The sequence below is a fragment of the Bos javanicus genome, chromosome 3 (assembly GCF_032452875.1).
Source record: "Bos javanicus breed banteng chromosome 3, ARS-OSU_banteng_1.0, whole genome shotgun sequence".
Lineage (NCBI taxonomy): Eukaryota > Metazoa > Chordata > Mammalia > Artiodactyla > Bovidae > Bos > Bos javanicus.
Window position 1 is genome coordinate 58478870 of NC_083870.1, and position 20030 is coordinate 58498899.

General features: G+C 37.2%; 1 protein-coding gene across 3 annotated transcripts in view; it reads left to right on the forward strand.

Annotated features, from left to right (window-relative positions):
* Positions 1–20030, forward strand: part of COL24A1 (collagen type XXIV alpha 1 chain) — a 398952-nt gene that overhangs the window by 359163 nt on the left and 19759 nt on the right. For all 3 annotated transcript variants that reach the window (XM_061411389.1, XM_061411390.1, XM_061411391.1), the window contains exons 53-56: positions 1528–1581; positions 6584–6619; positions 19821–19856; positions 19960–19986. In XM_061411389.1, the coding sequence (XP_061267373.1) occupies positions 1528–1581; positions 6584–6619; positions 19821–19856; positions 19960–19986 (153 nt within the window). The remainder of the gene's footprint in view (positions 1–1527; positions 1582–6583; positions 6620–19820; positions 19857–19959; positions 19987–20030) is intronic.

Sequence of the window (20030 nt, forward strand, 5' to 3'; positions counted from 1 at the left end):
AGTGCCTGAAATTGTAAACTGTAAAGAACATAAATATTAAGAGCATAGATAAGTCACCAGCAGTTATTGGTTATTGTTTTGTTTGATTGCTTTCTTAGTTTTGTTTTTATTAACCACACTCTCCTAATTGATGAGATGATCTATAAAACTATAGAGAAAAAAAGATTTTAAAAAAATGAAGCATTGGTTTGAATGTAGTAGTAGCTCCTCTATGACTAATGCAGGTAGCTTCTTTACCGTCTGAGCCACCAGGGAAGCCCCTCTATGACTAATAGCAGCTCCTAAAGCAGGGATGGACAGAGTTGAGAGAGAGGAAGGTGAGCAGTTCAGACATAGGAGGACTGAATCTTGAAGAATTTAACAACTGAAAACCAGTCTTATGCAAATATTAAATGAAAAGTCAATTTTTAGAAACCCTACACCCCTTCCCTAATTGTTCCAATAAATTGTTTTCCATAATACAAAGAGCAGTGTTGTCATGGGAAATGTTTATTTACAGACCCCTCTCAACATTTCTCCAGGTGCAAATAAGTTCTCAGGTAATTAAATATTTTATTGATATTGTCAAAGAGAAGCTGGCTGCTTGCCTAGCCTCTGTCCTAAGCACTGTGTCTCTATAAGCCAGGATCTAAGCCTATACTGCTTTGCAGCTCCAGAAATTTTGTCAGCTTTAAAATAATAAAGTTTTGGTAACTAGCTCACAAATAAATTATAATTGTAAATATTCCTTTATTAAGTCATTATAGAGACAAGTGAAAAGCTTTGCTAGATTAATATTTAGCAAAAAACTATTATGTACAAAATACTGATGTTCGTTTATGTCCTTATATCATTTATTCCTTATAAAAATCCCATGAGAGAAGCTATTATCTCTACTTTTCTAATAAGGAAACTAAATCTCCACAAGATAATTCACTGAAAGCCATATATAGCTAGTATGTAAAGGAGTCATTATTTGAATCCACATCTGATTGACTGAATAACTTGCTTTTCACGTTTAATTCTTACAATGGCCCTGTGAATTAGGCAGTCTTATTTCTGACCAAGGAATCAGAAGTTTAGTTGGGCATAAGGATGCCCTATGGTCCTTTCCCATAATTTCTGTCAATTCCAGGCTGCATGCCACTCAAACAATTGCTCCTTCAACATCTGTAAATAAATTTATTTAAAATTATATACATGACCCTCTGTACTCCTTTTTTAAAGTAATTGCATTTGTTATGCAATGACATACATATAAAATGGCATCATTGAAACTATAACCAAATAAAAATTGTAATACTGATTTACCAGTTTGTTAGAAATTATAGGTTAATTCTCCTCATGGAAAATTATAATTATATACAGAATTTAGTCAGATCAAAATTACTGTGATTTCTGCTAACACCATAAGATTTTGTAATAAAAACTGGAATTATGTGGACATGGACTATTTTGCTATCGTGCAAGACATTTTCTAGAACTTTTCTGAAATACGGGCAATGAAACTGACTTGTTTTCTTTTTTTTTTTTTTTTAACCTCAACAGGGAAACACTGGCCCCTTTGGCAGAGAAGGTATAATAGGTCCAACAGGTAGAACTGTAAGTTCGTTGCAATACAGATCTTTTTTTTTTTTCCATTTTCTTTTTTTTTTTTTCTTTAATTTAATCCTATTCTAGAGTAATCCACAAGGAATCACTCTGGGTATTTGAGAAGCAAGGGCAAAAATGTACATTTTCATCTAGAAAGTTATTCGTGAGAATTTAGAGATCAAATGTAATGAAGAAGATACATAGAGCGTGATAGGTACTTAAAACAAATTGAGAAAGGAAAATAGAACTGGGTAGGGGAGGAGGGGTTGAGCATCATAATCAGGAAAGCAAAAGAATCTATTTTCTGAAAGAGAGAGCATAAGAAAAGATAGACAGACAGCCAAGATTTGAGTCTTTAAAAGTACTCAGTCTTAGAAAGAAATAGGGTGGAAATAACAGAAAACCCAGAAAAGCACAAGACTAAGGTCAGTTTCCAGAAAGGAGTAGCTAACAGTGATCTTTAAGAAGATAAATTGCAGTAGAAGATGGAGTACAGCTTGCACTGAGGAAGGAAGTAAATAAAAATATGTAATAATAACTTTTCTCAAATTCTTAAGCAGACTTTGGAGCATGTATGGTTATTTGCATTCAAGACAGGAGTAAACAGATGAAGTTTATGAAAGTTCACTTAGTTATTTCAGATGACACAGGTAGTGAATAACATAGATAATATTTCCTACTTCAAGAGCAGTGCTCTTTCTACTCCATTCAAGCAACGTCTGGAGAGGAAATTGAGACAGTTAATATATGCCAGTGCCTTAGGGAATCTTGCTATGAAATAAAATAGGAAAATAAGACAGTGAATGGTGAGATAGTCATGGGAGGGGTTTATAATACTAAATAGTGTAAATATACAAGAGGAAAATTGAGACTTGGAAAGGAAATATTCATTCTCTGCAAGGAATCAATATTTTGAATCATTTGAAAGTGTGATATATATAGAGACCAGAGTTTAAAAATATAAAACAGTATCCTTCAAATATTGTTAGTATTCTCATTGATAAATTTAGAGAAAAATTCATCACCAAAGTTATTGGCTTTTTGATTTTTAAAAAAATGAAATATGTAACTCTAGATTCGCAGCATTTACCACTCAGAGCTATATAGTCTAAGTGGGAGGTTGTAAGTGGGAGAATTCTCATATTTCAGTGGGTGGTTCTTCTGCAAGCTAAGGAACACATACTGTTCTGATTATGGAATGATTGTTCTCTTCCATCAAAAATGTGAAGTATTAATTGGTCAAGGAAAATATGATAAAGAAGTGGCTCAATTAAAATATCTTACTGTTTTTGTTTATAGATAGTTCTTAAAGGCCCTTACAATGTTCAGCATGCACATCAAATTTTTTCCATCTTCTATTTTTTTCTATTCTCAAAAGAAACTTATAAGGAGAGTTCATTATGAAAGAATAAGCATTTGAGAATGGTCAAAATGCATTGTGGAAAAAAATAGTGGTGGGGGATGGAGGGCTTGCTCTTCCAAATAAGAAAACATTATTTCAAAGTCTTTGTAAGTGAAACTATGTGGTAGTACAAACAATAGATCATTGTAGCAGTTTAGAGCCCAGAATTAGATCTCAGACTACATGGGAATTTAATTATAAGGAAAATGGTATATCAGTATGATTTGGGCTGCAAGTAATAGGAACCCTGAATCAAACTGCCTTTAACAATAAGGAAACTTACATCTTACCATGGGACTCTCAGAGTTAGGAGGGCTTCAGTATTTGGTGACTTAATCTTGTTATCCGAGACTATTTCCATATCTCTATTCTGCCATCCTAAATGTTATCTTCATAATTAGGTTTAGGGCAAATGACTACAATATCTCAGTTATCACATCTAGATATAATTATCCAAAGTGAAAAAGTGACCTATATCCCTGTCTTGGGAAAAATAAAACTTTTCTAGAAGTCTCCCTTTTTTTTTTTTTTTCATGTCTTTTGATCAGCCACACACCCATTCCTACCCCAGTGATAGGGGAAGTGAAGTGAAGTGAAGTCGCTCAGTCGTGTCCAACTCTTAGCGACCCCATGGACTGCAGCCTACCAGGCTCCTCCATCCCTGGGATTTTCCAGGCAAAGTACTGGAGTGGTAGGGAAGGAGGACAAAATTCCTTTCAGTCTTCCTACCGCTGTAAGAAATTGGAACCCTATTTCACCCAATTTTTAAAAAATCTCTGATGAACTTTTTAAAAAAAGGAAAGAAAGAAAAGAAACAATTAAAAATCTTAGAAAAAGTAGGAAGCTAAAGTATAGCTTAAGGTTTGGGGAGACCTTTATTTGTTGTTCAGTGACTAAGTTGTGTCCCACTCTTGTGACCCCATGAACTGCAGCACAAAAGGCTTCCCTGTCCTTCACTATCTCCTGGAGTTTGCTCAAACTCATATCCACTGAGTCAGTGGTGCTATCTAACCTTCTCAACCTCTGCCACTTCATCTGAAAACTATGAAAGAACAGAAAACATACTTGAATTTTGTATGGGAAAAGATTCCATAAATAAAACTACTACAATTGGGAAAAAATAATTGCAAAGCAAACAACGTATAATAGGTTAATATATGAGCTTTGTAAATTGGTATGAAAAAGAAAACAGAGACATGAACAAATCAAAAGGTCAGTAACTATCCGAAAAGGTACTCTCCTAACTTTTAGTCAGAGAAACATAAATTGAAGTAATAATGAGATATTGCATCTACCTCTCAGAAAAGGTTGCAGGAAGAGTAATATTTTTGTTAGAAATGTGAATTACAGCCTTTATTAAAAGATATTTGTTAAAATAAATGTACATATATGCTATGACCAAGAAGTTCCACTTTGAGGAATTTGTCCCATAGAAATAAAAGTACTCAATACACTAACGAAATTTAACAAAGATTTTTTTTTTTCACAGCACCATTTGTATTGGGGGGGAAAAAGTATGAAATAACATGAATGCTCATCTGTAGAAGAATGGTTGAGTAAACTGTGATCTGGCCACTTTGTGGAATATTATGAAACTATTAGAAAGAATTTATATCTAGTTTGGCTGACTGTTGTTTCATGATGTATTATTTAACATGAAATGTATCATGCATAAAAGAGTATATGATATCAGCATTATAAAATATGACCAATCACCCCATCCACATATAAACATATTTGTCAATATTTGATTAGAAAAAATACATAGATATATACCATGTCAATGCTGGATTAGAGGTGGGAGAGAGTGTAAAAAGAACATCTGTAAAGCTACCTTAAAAATCAGCTTTTTAAAGTTGCTCTTGTTTAGTCGCTAAGTCATGTCCAACTCTTTGTGACCCTGTGAACTGTAGCCCACCAGACTCCTCTGTCCATGGAATTCTCCAGGCAAGAATACTGGAGTGGTTTTGTTGCCATTTCCTTCTCCAGAGGATCTTCTTGACCCAAGGACTGAACCTGGTTCACCTGCTTGGCAAGCAGATTCTTTACCACTGAGCCACCAGGGAAGCCCCTTTTAAAATTTAATACCTAGTTTAAAATGAATTAAATACAAGATAGGAAACACAAAATCAGTAATATAAATTTTGATTAGATAATGAGATGGTATTTTTAGCCTGCAGGATTAACAAAAAGTGATAGTACATTAGAACATGTGTCAGGAAAAAAAAAAAGTACATATACTCCTGTATATTGCAAGTATAAGGCAATTTCAAACAAACTTTCTGGAGGATAATTTTCATTAAAAAAAAAAAAATTTTAAGAGTACCAGGATATTCATCACAGTGTTGTCTATCATGACAAAAATTAGAAAAAGAAATATATAATAGGCAATTTATTTAAAATATTATTATATGTTTTTAAATACTGGTAAACATTATAGTTCCAGAGAAGGCAATGGCACCCCACTCCAGTACTCCTGCCTGGAAAATCCCATGGATGGAGGAGCCTGGAGGGCTGTAGTCCATGGGGTCGCTGAGGGTCGGACACGACTGAGCGACTTCACTTTCACTTTTCACTTTCATGCACTGGAGAAGGAAATGGCAACCCACTCCAGTGTTCTTGCCTGGAGAATCCCAGGGACGGGGGAGCCTGGTGGGCTGCCGTCTGTGGGGTCTCACAGAGTCGGACACGACTGAAGCGACTTAGCAGTAGCAGCAGCAAACATTATAGTTATGTGGGAATTGTGGGTTGATACAGAAAAGCATTAATATTTTGAGGGTGCATATTCATGTTACAGAAAAGATGAATAGTATTATTTCATTTTTTAATTAAAAAAATACACAATTTCCACAAGGATGAACATGAAAATAATAACAGAAATAACAGTAGTTCCAGCAACAGCACTCATGTGCACATAGAACATTTACTGAAATAAACCATATTTTAGATCATAAAACAAATTTTATTACACTTAATAGAAGCCATATAAGGTATGTTCTCTGGCCATAATGGAATTAAATTAAGAATTAGTAAACTAGAAAGATAACAGGAAAAGCGCCAAACACTTGAAAATTAAGCCTCACACTTATAAACAATTCATGGATCCGAGCGTCTCAAAGAAAGTTAGAAAATATTTTGAACTGAATGAAAGTATATACAACATTTCAAAATTTGTAGGATGTAGCTCAGAAGGAGGATTTTAAAAAAAGAGGATAAAAGCGAAGAAGGAAACCACTCTGGAAGCAAGGTTTTAAAAGGCTGAGGGAAACAGATATTAGAAGAATTTAATCTGTTAATTTCCTTTCTAAATTATTTTGCATTTGATTATCAGATCAGCTGCTTTGACTTAATTGAATGAGTAAGTAGCATGACATTATCTCACTTTAAGGTAAAACTAGGAATAGCAAAACAGATATGATGGAATCAATACAGTGTATTTGTTTTTGTTTTGCTTCGCTTAACATAAAAGAAAACTAGAATTTGTGTAAATTTAGCTAAACAAGTCTTGCTAGATAGGGGGGGAAAAAAGCCTATTAATTATCATGTTTCTGTATACAGCCTCAAGTACATTTGATAAAAAATAAACTTACATTTTCTTTTGTCTTTCAGGGACCCAGAGGTGAAAAAGGCTTTAGAGGCGAAACTGTAAGTTTATCTAAATTTGTGGTTATAGTATGACTTGTCACCAAGTTTTAAGCTCCATGAAACCAAGGACTTCTTTTGACTTTTTCATTATTATGTCTCTGATACTTGTGGAGTGAAAATAAAATTATAATTTTCAGGAAGTAGAGCTAACCTATATCGTGTATTGCAGTGACACTTGGTAAGCCCTAATGTTTAAGATACCCCCACCTGGTGCCTCAGACGGTAAAGCGTCTGCCTACAATGCAGGAGACCCAGGTTCGATTCCTGGGCCGGGAAGATCCCCTGGAGAAGGAAATGGCAATCCACTCCAGCACTCTTGCCTGGAACATCCCATGGACAGAGGAGCCTGATAGGCCACAGTCCATGGGGTCACAAAGAGTCGGACACGACTGAGCAACTTCACTTTCACTTTCAATGTTTAAGAACCTGCCAGTCACATTCTTTCCAAATCACTGTGTGAAATGGAATATATGCCTTGTCACACATCAGGAGAGGAGGTGTAAGCTTTCTACATTGGTGCCAGAACAGGAGGACTGTTGAGTGATTTTAGATATATGCCGCTAGATTCAGTCAGAACCCTAGAGGGCTGCAAAGCAGAAGCAGCTTATCAGTTGTATTGTACTGAAATTCCATAACTGACAGGAAAACCCAAACGAACTTTTTGTTCAACCCAATATATTTCAGCCACCTGGAAACAATGGTGAGAGCAAAAGGTACACAGCATTTTCACACTAAGTAACTTATACTGGCACTGTTTCCTACTTTCTAGGATGTCAGTTCTTCCAAGTTAAAGAAGATACTTTGTAAAGGGGCCACTTTTACAGCAGAACTTATTAAAGCAGCAGCATAAACAGAGGACAGGCATGGAGTGAAGTAAGGGGTATTGAAACCAAGTACAGAAGGCACATAGGAATAAACTGGAAGATAGCAGTAAAGCCTTGCTTATAAGGTAATGAGATTATGTAGTGACAGCTGAGATAGGGGTATGCTTGGGGCTCAGACTAATAAACGGTAGTTATATTAGTTTGCTGGAAAATGGAATTTATGTGATTTTTAGATAGCTGAAGAATTCTCAAAGAGCATTAAAATAGATGTATTTAATTTGTCCCTTATATTTTCTCAGCAGACTTACTGTAGCAGGAAGCAAGGGTGTTCGTACACAGTGAAGCTATATACCCCAGGAGCAGTGGAAAGGAGAAAGAAAAAGCAAGGAGGCTTGACAGAGAGACCATTTTCCATACCTGTCTCCAACTGCCTCCCTGATCTATTCTCTCCTATCACTGTGGTTAGAGCATAAGCTCTGTCAAGAGTAGGATGCCTCGAGTACCTATGACAGTCATTGTCATAGGCATTTCGTGTGCAAAAAAATTCAGTGGCTCTGATGGATTACCCTATATATATAGTCCAAATTCAGTGGACTATGCCTGAAATCGCTGATTGCACTAATAGAGATATGGCATCTAGAATAAAGCAGATAATGATACCAGTCATTCCCAAAGGGGAACATGGACAAAATTAAAGCACATTCAGAGAAGGATTTTCTCAGATCAGCGATGTAACTAGGAGCCCAGTCATTCCCTCTCCTTGTTCTTTGTGCTCTCTCTTCACTTCCTGAGTTTTGCACCTGCTTTGTCTTGCCCAATTCTTTATCCCTGTAGTTCCTACTCATTTTCAGGTTGCAATTTAATTTGCTGAAGGTAGATTTGCTGATTTTAGCCTCACCCAGTTGCCATCCATGGACATAAAGCTAGTCCCCAGGACCTAGTGCAATGCCTGGCAACTGTTCGTCAGTCCTTACTTAAATGTTCTCTTATCAGAGAGACTCTTCCAGACCAACCCTATGTAAAACAGCAATGCCTGTACCTGCCTAAGATTCCTTATCTTTCCTTAACCTGTTGCCTTAAAACCTAACATGAAGTGAAGTGAAGTGAAGTTGCTCAGTCGTGTCCGACTCTTTGCGATCCCACGGACTGTAGCCTACCAGGCTCCTCCGTCCCTGGGATTCTCCAGGCAGGAATACTGGAGTGGGTTGCCATTTCCTTCTCCAGGAGATCTTCCCAACCCAGGGATAGAACCTGGGTCTCCTGTATTGCAGGCAGACGCTTTACCATCTGAGCCACCAGGAATATCTATTTCATTTTCTGCTTATTACATTTCCCCTCCCTAGAATGATGAGGGGAGATACAATATTTGAATTTTAAATATTTGAAAGGAAGAAAGAATATGTATAATGAGTAACCCTAGAGGATAAAATTTAAATTATTTATTTATTGAATTTTCAATGTCTGTGTTTAGCTCTCTCAGAGACAGTGAGTTCCCTGAGGGCATGAAGTGTATTTGATACCATCTAATTCCTAGTGTGTCATAATACCCAGCACGTAATTATCACAAGATAGATATAGATTGACTAAATGAATGGAATGCTGGAGTGAATTTCAGCTCAGTATAATATTGAGCTGCTTTAAAACAAGATAGTTTTGTGAAATAGTGAGTATGTCACAAGCAGTCTAATGACTCTCAGAGTTTCCTGCACTGGTATTCCTGTACTGGGTAGGGAATTAGAATACATACCTTTAAACTCCCAGCTCTCAGTCTACAATTCTAACAAAAAGAAAATTAATAAGCCCCTCATACAGCACATGTTAGTTCCAGTCAGATCAGAGTTCTATTCAGAATCCTTTCACTTCATTCTTCATCATTGGCACCCTTTTTTTTTTTGTTTCATTTCATATATGATATTGTACATGTTTCAACGCCATTCTCCAAAATCATCCTACCCTCTCCCTCTCCCACAGAGTCTCGCATACAGAGTTATCATTACAATATTTCTAAATTCCATATGTATACGTTAGTATACTTACTGGTGTTTTTCTTTCTGGCTTACTTCACTCTGTATAATAGGCTCCAGTTTCATCCACCTCATTAAAACTGATTCAAATGTATTCTTTTTAATGGCTGAGTAATACTCCATTGTGTATATGTACCACAGCTTTCTTATCCATTCATCTGCTGATGGACATCTAGGTTGCTTCCATGTCCTGGCTATTGTAAACAGTGCTGCGATGAACACTGGGGTACACATGTCTCTTTCAATTCTGGTTTCCTTGGTGTGTATGCCCAGCAGTGGGATTGCTGGGTCATAAGGCAGTTCTAATTCCAGTTTTTTAAGGAATCTCCACACTGTTCTCCATAGTGGCTGTACTAGTTTGCATTCCCACCAACAGTGTAAGAGGGTTCCCTTTTCTCCACATCCTCTCCAGCATTTATTGCTTGTAGACTTTTGGATCTCAGCCATTCTGACTGGCGTGAAATGGTACCTCATTGTGATTTTGATTTGCATTTCTCTGATAATGAGTGATGTTGAGCATCTTTTCATGTGTGTGTTAGCCATCTGTATGTCTTCTTTGGAGAAATGTCTATTTAATTCTTTGGCCCATTTTTTGATTAAGAATGGGTCGTTTATTTTTCTGGAATTGAGCTGCAGGAGTTGCTTGTATATTTTTTAGATTAATTCTTTGTCAGTTGCTTCATTTGCTATTATTTTCTCCCATTCTGAAGGCTGTCTTTTCACCTTGCTTATAGTTTCCTTTGTTGTGCATAAGCTTTTAATTTTAATTAGGTCCCATTTGTTTATTTTTGCTTTTATTTCCAATATTCTGGGAGGTGGGTCATAGAGGATCCTGCTGTGATTTATGTCAGAGAGGGTTCTGACTATGTTCTCCTCTAGGAGTTGTATAGTTTTTGGTCTTACGTTTAGATCTTTGATCCATTTTGAGTTTATTTTCATCACTGGCACCCTTGTCCACATCTCCATAGTGTCTCCCCTGGACTCCTGGGAGTCCACTCCCTCCACTTTTCTTCACTATAATACATTCTCTACATAGCAGTTAGAGTGATATCATTAAAGCATAAATCAGACTATATCAGTCCCCTCTTTAAAACCTCCTTGTTACTCTTCCTTGTACTAGAATAAATCTAAATTCCTTACTGTGGCTTACAGTGCCCTGCATGGACTAGACCCTACTTGCCTCTCCCAGCTCAAGATGCACCACTTTCTCCTTACCAATTCCACTGACCTAATCTCTGTTCTTTGGAACATGCTTGCTTTTTATCTAGAGAATTCTTTGACCTGCTCTTTAAATGACTGGTTCTTATCTCACTATTCAGGTCTGTGCTCAAATATCATCTTAGGGAAGCCTTCCATGGCTGTGTGGTCTTGTTACTCCTGGTCATTCTCTTTCCCAATTTTCCTGTTTTGTTTTATTGATAGCAGTTAGTGCTATTTGAAAGTATTCATTTTCTATCTCCTCTGCTAGAATATAAACTTCTTGAGAGCAGAGAACTTTGATACACTGGTTATCAGTGTCCAGAATAAAACCTACCACATAGTAGATAGCATTTGAGAAATGAACTGATAAATAAACAAATGCTATTCCCTAAAATTAAAAAGTTAATAAGTACTTCCAGGTCTAGCTGGTTAAAGTAACATTTCCTGAATTAACATACTTCTTATATCTTTTGCTCTGTGGGTTACCATGCGTGTGTCTGTGCTAAGTCGCTTCAGTCATGTCCAACTCTTTTCGATCCTATGGACCGTAGCCCGGCAGGCTCCTCTGTCCGTGGGATTCTCCAGGCAAGAATACTGGAGTGGGTTGCCATTTCCTCTTCCAGGGGATCTTCCCAACCCAGGAATTGAACCACATCTCCTGCATTGGCAGGCAGATTCTTTACCACTAGCACCACCTGGCAAGCCTGTGGTTACCATAGTTCTCTTCAGAAACAGTATAAACTCAGTCCCAAAGTGGGGGACACAGTGACACAGTGTAGGTAGTAAAATCAGCTGCTGAAAAATAGGGTTAATTGGCACATTAGAATTAGTTTATTCTGTTTTCATTGTTGAATAAACTGGTATTAAGTATCTTTTCATCACCCCTTTTCCTTTGATTCCATTATGGTTTAAGGAGCTTTATAGAAGTAATCTTTTAATTCCTAGAGACCATCTGCAATTAACTTAATATATAAAACCTTTAATTAAACCCTTTTCTGCTTTCATCCTATGGAAAGGCTTAGTTACATTTCTTATACTCTCCTTAGGACTTTTTCAGTATATGCTATAGGTTTGTTTTCTTAAAGGGAATGGTTTAAATAATTGACTTTCTAAAGATTCCTAATGAGCTACTGTGTTTCAGAATGTAATACCATCAAGGGGGTCAGCCTGAAATAATACTAGTACATGGAGCATTTGGGGAATGAATTTCATTAACCAAGACCTATTTTATTGGGACAAATATGACACGTTTTGTACAAAGATCAGAATCACAACAGTCTATTGGTTTTATAAATCTTATTTTTAGTTAAGCTTGTATAAGAATTTATAAAGCTATGCTGTTCTTACCAAGTCTTGTACCAAGACCAAACCATGATTCAGTGCCTTAAAAGAGAGGTGGGGAGCTCATTACACAACATATGAAAAGTATGCCTGTTAGTGTGAATTTTGGATTTCCTGGTTAGGAAGCTTTATATCTTCTACAGTTTAACATTTATAACTATAGTAATGATCCCAAATCAGTATTTCTGTATTCCTTTACATGAATACAGAAATACTGTATTTAGGGGCTTCCCTGGTGGCTCAGAGGTTAAAGCGTCTGCTTGCGATGTGGGAGACCCAGGTTCAATCCCTGGGTCGGGAAGATCCCCTGGAGAAGGAAATGGCAGCCCACTCCAGTATTCTTCCTGGAGAATCCCATGGATGGAGGAGCCTGGTAGGCTACAGTCCATGGGGTCGTAAAGAGTCGGACACAACTGAGCGACTTCACTTTACATGAAAGACTTACTTTTCTATTCTATATTTGTCCCATGTCTGTTTCCCTGTGGACTGTTTTAAAAATAAGTCCCTGGATTCATAAATACATGCTAAACTGAGTCAGAGTTTGATGACATCCTGAGAAAACTCCCTAGTGGGTAGCACTACAATTCCCTCCTCTCCCTCTACTTCAGAACTATCATGTTAATAGCAAATTAATCTTGAAAGCTTACAAAAATCTCTTGGTTTTCATGAGAGCCTCAAGCACATTTAGAACATGATTGAGTAATATTTGATAAGTAAGTAATGCAAAGAGGATTGCTGAAAATATTGGGATAAATTATTTTAAAAGTTTAACTCATACTAGAAATAATATACTAGTGTCAGTCATCTGAAAACAATTTTGATGAAATATCACAATCTGAAACATTTGACTTAAAGCCACAGAAGTAGAAAAAAATGAAAAGCATCCAGCATGAATTTTTAGATTAGCTGCTTCATTTTCATATTGTATTGTTTAATGAAAATTAGTAAAATGTTGGAGAGTTTCATTAACACTTTTTCAAATATTACATCTAAATGTTTCACAATTCTTGATTAGCAGAATTATCTTACCCCCAGTTTGAAAGACAAGAGGATGTTTTAAGCATTATTAGGAAAAAAATAAGTTAGGGGGAAATATGTCCTAAATATTAAAAAATTAAGAATTTGAGCATTGTTGAACTTCAGTTGCACAGTGGTATCCAACTCTTTTTGACCCCGTGGACTGCAGTATGCCATGCTTTCCCATCCATCACCAGATCCCAGGGCTTGCTCAAACTTATGTCCGTTGAGTCAGTGATGCCATCCAACTATCTCTTCATCTGTTGCCCTGTTCTCCTCCTGCCTTCAATCTTTTCCAGCCTCAGGGTCTTTTCTAATAAGTCGGCTCTTCACATTAAGTGGCCAAAGTATTGAAGCTTCAGTTCAGTCCTTCCAATGAATATTCAGCATTGATTTCCTTCAGGACTGGCTGGTTTGATCTCCTTGCAGTCCATGGACTCTCAAGAATCTTCTCCAACACCACAGTTCAAAAGCATCAGTTCTTCAGCACTCAGCCTTCTTTATGGTCCAATCTCACATCCATACGTGACAACTGGAAAAATCATAGCTTTGACTGTACAGACCTTTTTTGGCAAAGTAATGTCTGATTTTTAATATGTTGTCTAGGTTTTTCATACCTTTTCTTCCAAGGAGCAAGCATCTTTTAATTTTATGGCTGCAGTCAACATCTGTAGTGATTTTGGAGCCCCAAAAAATAAAGTCTGTCACTATTTCCATTGTTTCCCCATCTATTTGCCATGAAGTAATGGGACCAGATGCCATGATCTTCGTTTTTTGAATGTTGAGTTTTAAGCCAGCTTTTTCACTCTCCTCTTTCACCTTCATCAAGAGGCTCTTTAATTTCTCATCACTTTCTGCTGTAAGAGTGGAGTTACCTGCATATCTGATGTTCTTGCTGTTTCTCCCGGCACTCTTGATTTTAGCTTGTGCTTCATCCAGCCCAGCATTTCGCATGATGTACTCTGCATATAAGTTAAATAAGCAGGGTGACAATATACAGCCTTGACATATTCCTTTCCCAATTTGGAACCAGTCCATTGTTCCATGTCTGTTTTTAACTGTTGCTTTTTGACCTGCATACAGGCTTCTCAGGAGGCAGATAAAGTGGTCTGGTATTCTCATCTCTTCCAGTTTGTTGTGATCCACACAGTCAAAGACTTTAGCATAGTCAATGAAGCAGAAGTGAGATGTTTTTCTGGAATTGTCTTGCTTTTTCTGTGATCCAACAGATATTGGCAATTTGATCTCTGGTTCCTCTGCCTTTCCTAAATCCAGCTTGAACATCTGCAAGTTCTCAGTTCAGGGTTCACATACTGTTGAAGCCTAACTTGGAGGATTTTGAGCATTACTTTGCTAGAGTGGGAGATGAGTGCAACTGTGCAGTAGTTTGAGCATTCTTTGGTGTTGTCTTTCTTTGGGATTGGTATGAAAACTGACTTTTTCCAGTCTGGTGGCCACTGCTGAGTTTCCCATATTTGCTGGCATATTGAGTACAGCACTTTTACAGCATCATATTTTAGGATTTGAAGTAGCTCAGCTGGAATTCCATCACCTCCACTAGCTTTTTTCTGCAATGATGCTTCCTAAGGCCCACTTGACTTCACACTTCAGGATGTCTGGCTCTAGGTGAGTGACCACACCATCGTAGTTACCTGGGTCATTAGGATCTCTTTTGTATATTCTCTGTGTATTCTTGCCACCTCTTCTTAATATCTTCTGCTTATGTTAAGTCCATACCATTTCTGTCCTTTATTGTGCCCGTCTTTGCATGAAGTATTTCCTTGGTATCTCTAATTTTCTTGAAGAGATCCCTAGTCTTTTCTGTCCTATTGTTTTCCTCTATTTCTTTGCATTGATCACTAAGGAAAGTTTTCTTATCTCTCCTGTTCTTTGCAATTCTGCATTCCAATCACTATATCTTTCATTTTTTTTCTTTGCCTTTTGCTTCTCTTCTCAGCTATTTGTAAGGCCTCCTCAGATAACCGTTTTCCCTTTTGCATTACTTCTTCTTGGGGATGGCTGCGATCACTGCTTACTGTACAGTGTTACAAACCTCCATCCATAGTTCTTCAGGCACTCTGTATCAGATCTAATCCCTTGAATCTGTTACTTCCACTGTATAGTCATAAGGGATTTGATTTAGGTCATACCTGAATGTTCTAGTGGTTTTCCCTACTTTTTTCAATTTAAGTCTGAATTTGGCAATAAGGAGTTCATGGTCTGAGCCACAGTCAGCTCCTGGTCTTGTTTTGGTTGACTATATAGATTTCTCCATCTTCGGCTGCAAAGAACATAATACAGTCTGATTTCTGTATTGACCATCTTTTGATGTCCATGTGTATAATCTTCTCTTGTGTTGTTGGAAGAAGATGTTTGCCATGACCAGTGCGTTCTCTTGGCAAAACTCTGTTAGCCTTTGTCCTGCTTCATTTTGTACTCCAAGGCCAAACCTGCCTGATATTTGAAGCATATATGTATATGATTCTTATTAAAATTCATGGAATGTATAATTTAATCAAATGAAAAATTATCAAACTCTTTTAATTCAAGTACACACTCTCCTTACATTCATACAGATGTCAAAATTAAAGTTCCCAACTTGTATACATATGTGACCTTCTTTCTCCAGATACAAAACATTAAGAATAAAATTGATAAAAGGCTTGAAAAATCACAATTCTAAAGTGAATCTTGGAAATTATCTTTACCAAACCTGTTATGTTACAGTTGAGATATTCTAGATCCAAATGTACAACCACTCCCTCAAGAGCATACAGTTAATTAGGTACGGAGATAAGACCAGAGCTCAGTTCTCCCAAATCCCATGCTTTTCTATTAATCATAGTACCTCTCAGAAAATAAGGGTCAGGGGCAGCTTGCGTAAGGAAAATGGTATGTACACACTTCCCACCTACATTAAGAGTAGCCTGGCCACCCACATACAGATTCCATATGAATGGATTCCTGATATGCAGTTTTTCTGCTGTGTATTATTATTCACTCATTCCATCTTAATTACATTGCTGTCTAATAGTTGTTGTTGTTTAGTCGCTAAGTCCTGTCCAACTCTTTTGCAACTCCACAGACAGTAGCCCACTAGGCTCCTCTGTCCATAGGAAATTAACATAGACAATTGTAGTTTTATTATAAACTGTATGATAACCCTCTTTACATGCTTGTTTATATAATATCTAGAAAAAGTGAGTCACTTTTCCTTAGTAGTGGGTTTGGTAAAAGAATGAAAAAAACTAATAAATATTTTATTGTTGGAATAATAATTTGTTTTACTTGGCCTTATTCTATGCACTTATTTCACTGGGGTTGTCCTGCCCTGTCTTGTTTAGTTTGAATTTATTTCATTTTGTCATATTTGTGGTGATCTGACTCGTTCTGGATAACAAGCTCAGTAAAAATAGTTTCTTCTTTCTATGACAAAAAGCTTTTTCAAAGATAAGATAGATATTTTGTACTAAACCTTCAGTGCAATTTTCCCAAAAATACGCTAAGGAGGGTAAAAAGTTTATTTCTACAATGTTGATCCAAAATGGAGAAACTTACACAGCCAGTTTCACTCTGAGCCTTTGTATATTTAAAAGGCTATGTCCAACATGAAATTTCTCTAACTTATCATGCAGCTTCTGGGGCAAAAGTTTTATGCATTTTCTGCTTTACATTATAATCATAAACCATGCAAACTAAGGAATGTCCAATAGATGTGGTGTTGGAGTACTCTATCCTTTATAAGTTACTATGTGTTATTTGTTCTTCTTGTCACAGTATATTTAGAATCAACAGCTTTGGCATAAAACATACTTAACCAAGCATAGCATCAAGATTATCCAAAACTCAGCTGAGGATAAATTTTGCTTTGTCACCTTTTAACCATAATCTGAATTTGAATCAATGTAGTTTTAACATTCAGTTGACCATTGAGTAAGTTAAATTTTGAGCATTCTTAACAGTGATTACTATTGTTCATTTTAAAAAATGTCGGCATAACTTTTCATATTTTACTATATACCAAACTATATTAGTTTAGAAAATAGAATAGTTAAATGTTTAGCTATTTTTAATTTCTAAACTAATACTAGTTAATTTTAACATCATTCATTTGTTAACAATCTTTGAACACCTACTGTGTATCAGGCACTGTTCCTGTTCTAGAAAATTAAAGGGTGGCTAAGACACTTTTAAAATCACTGCAGATGGTGATTGCCGCCATGAAATTAAAAGACACTTACTCCTTGGAAGGAAAGTTCTGACCAACCTAGACAGCATATTAAAAAGCAGAGACATTACTTTGTCAACAAAGGTTCATCTAGTCAAGGCTATGGTTTTTCCAGTAGTCATGTATGGATGTGAGAGTTGGACTGTGAAGAAAACTGAGCACAGAATTGATGCTTTTGAACTGTGGTGTTGGAGAAGACTCTTGAGAATCCCTTGAACTGCAAGGAAATCCAACGAGTCTATCCTACAGGAAATCAGTCCTGGGTGTCCGTTGGAAGAACTGATGTTGAAGCTGAAAATCCAATCTTTTTGGCCACCTAATGCGAAGAACTGACTCATTTGAAAAGACCCTGATGTTGGGAAAGATTGAGGGAAGGAGGAGAAGGGGACAACAGAGGATAAGATGGTTGGATGGCATTACCGACTCAATGGACATGAGTTTGGGTAAACTCCAGGAGTTGGTGATAGACAGGGAGGCATAGTGTGCTGCGGTTCACGGGGTTGCAAAGAGTTGAATATGACTCAGCAACTGAACTGAACTGAAGACACTTCTAAAGATCCACAGGAATGCATAAGTGGTTAGTTGAAGAGGAGGAAGGTGTCAAGGTGGGTAGAGAGTTTTAAACAAGTATTGGAAGAGGAATGGGGATTAAATAGAAAAGGGAAGGAGGAGCATTCCTGAAATAGTACATGCAAAAGAATGCATGTGTGATAGAACTTGGATGATTCAGAGATCCACAAGTAGTTGGTTATAGATGGAGTGTACGATGTGTTGAGAAGAGTAAGTGGAAATAAGCTCCAGAAAAAATAAGTTCTTGAAAAGGCAGGGGTGCACACTGACTAAGAACATATACTTTTGTATTTAACTGATAAGAAATTTATACTCATTCACTAAGCAGCAAAAAAAATGGGATGATTTTAATTAAACGATGATATATTTAGATTTCTATTTTATAAGTAGAATGTAGTTAGCATAGTAGAAAGGCAAAAGTCAAGAAGTCAAACTAGTCACATGATCTTAGCTAGGGCTTCTATAACTAATTGCCATGGGCTGCTGCTGCTGAATCACTTCAGTTGTGTCCGACTCTGTGCAACCCCATAGACAGCAGCCCACCAGGCTCCCCGTCCCTGGGATTCTCCAGGCAAAAATACTGGAGTGTGTTGCCATTTCCTTCTCCAGTGCATGAAAGTGAAAAGTGAAAGTGAAGTCGCTCAGTCATGTCCGACTCTTAGCGACCCCATGGACTGCAGCCTACCAGGCTCCTCCATCCATGGGATTTTCCAGGCAAGAGTGCTAGATGGCTTAAACAACAAACATTATTTTTTATTGTTCTGGAGACTGGGAATCCAAGATCAAGGTGCTAACAGATTCAATGTCTAGTGAGGGTTCTCCACCTGGTTTGCAGATAGTTGCCTTCTTACTACAACCTCACAGGTAGAGAAAGATCATCTCTCCATTTTCTCTCTTTATAAGGGCACTGCAATTCATAGAGGCTCCACATGATTTAACTAGCTCCAAAAGACCCCTATCTTTAAATATCATCACATTGGAGACTAGGGCTTCAGTATATGAATGTAGGAGGGGACACAAACATAGTCCATAGTGTGATCAACACTAAACTAAGACATTTACTATAAGGATGGAGTAGTAGTATTTGGGAAAGATTTGGAGGTCAAATCAAGAGTAGTGGGTAACCAAATTATAGTTAGATGTTGAAGGAAAAGATGTCTAAGGATACTGGACTTCCCTCGTGACTCAGACAGTAAAGAATCTGCCTACAATGCAGGAGACCCAGGTTCAATTCCTGGGTTGGGAAGATCCCCTGGAGAAGGGAATGACTACGCACTCCAGGATTCTTGTCTGGAGAATTCCATTGACAGATGAGCCTGGTGGGCTACAGTCCATGGGGTTGCAAAGAGTCAGACATGACTAAACGACTTGAAGTTTCCTTTCTTTTACAATTAGGTGAATGGTAGATAGGAATAACAGGGAAAACATACTTATAATTAACATTTTTAAATTTTACATTTTTCAGTTTAAAATTAATAAATTTGGTTTCTAGTAATATCAACAAAACATGAGATTATATATACAGCTTGTTCATGAATGTGGGTGATAGCTGAATTCAAGAACATCAGTTCAGTTCAGTTAAGTTGCTCAGTCGTGTCTGACTCTTTGTGACCCCATGAATCACAGCACGCCAGGCCTCCCTGTCCATCACCAACTCCCGGAGTTCACCCAAACTCATGTCCATCGAGTCAGTGATGCCATCCAGCCATTTCATCCTCTGTCGTTCCCCTTCTCCTGCCCCCAATCCCTCCCATCATCAGAGTCTTTTCCAATGAGTCAACTCTTCGCATGAGGTGGCCAAAGTACTGGAGTTTCAGCTTTAGCATCATTGCTTCCAAAGAAATCCCAAGACAGCCTCAAAATACGAAAATAACTTTGAATCTTATCACTTGCCTTGTACAAAAAGGCAATGATAGCAGCTGAATCTTAGTAGTTTTGTTTATACCAAATCAAAATTATAATGTATACATACTGTGCTTTGTCTCCATTTCTCCTAGGGTCCACAAGGACCAAGAGGTCAACCAGGGCCTCCAGTGAGTTTATTTACATTTATATCTGTTTACCATTGGTGCTTATGTGCCTGCTTGGTTTGAGATATCTACTAAGTACTTAATTTTTTTTTTTTTTGTATTATAGGGTCCACCTGGAGCACCAGGCCCAAGAGTAAGTCTTCTTGATTTTGTTCATTTTACCTTAGTATAATTTTT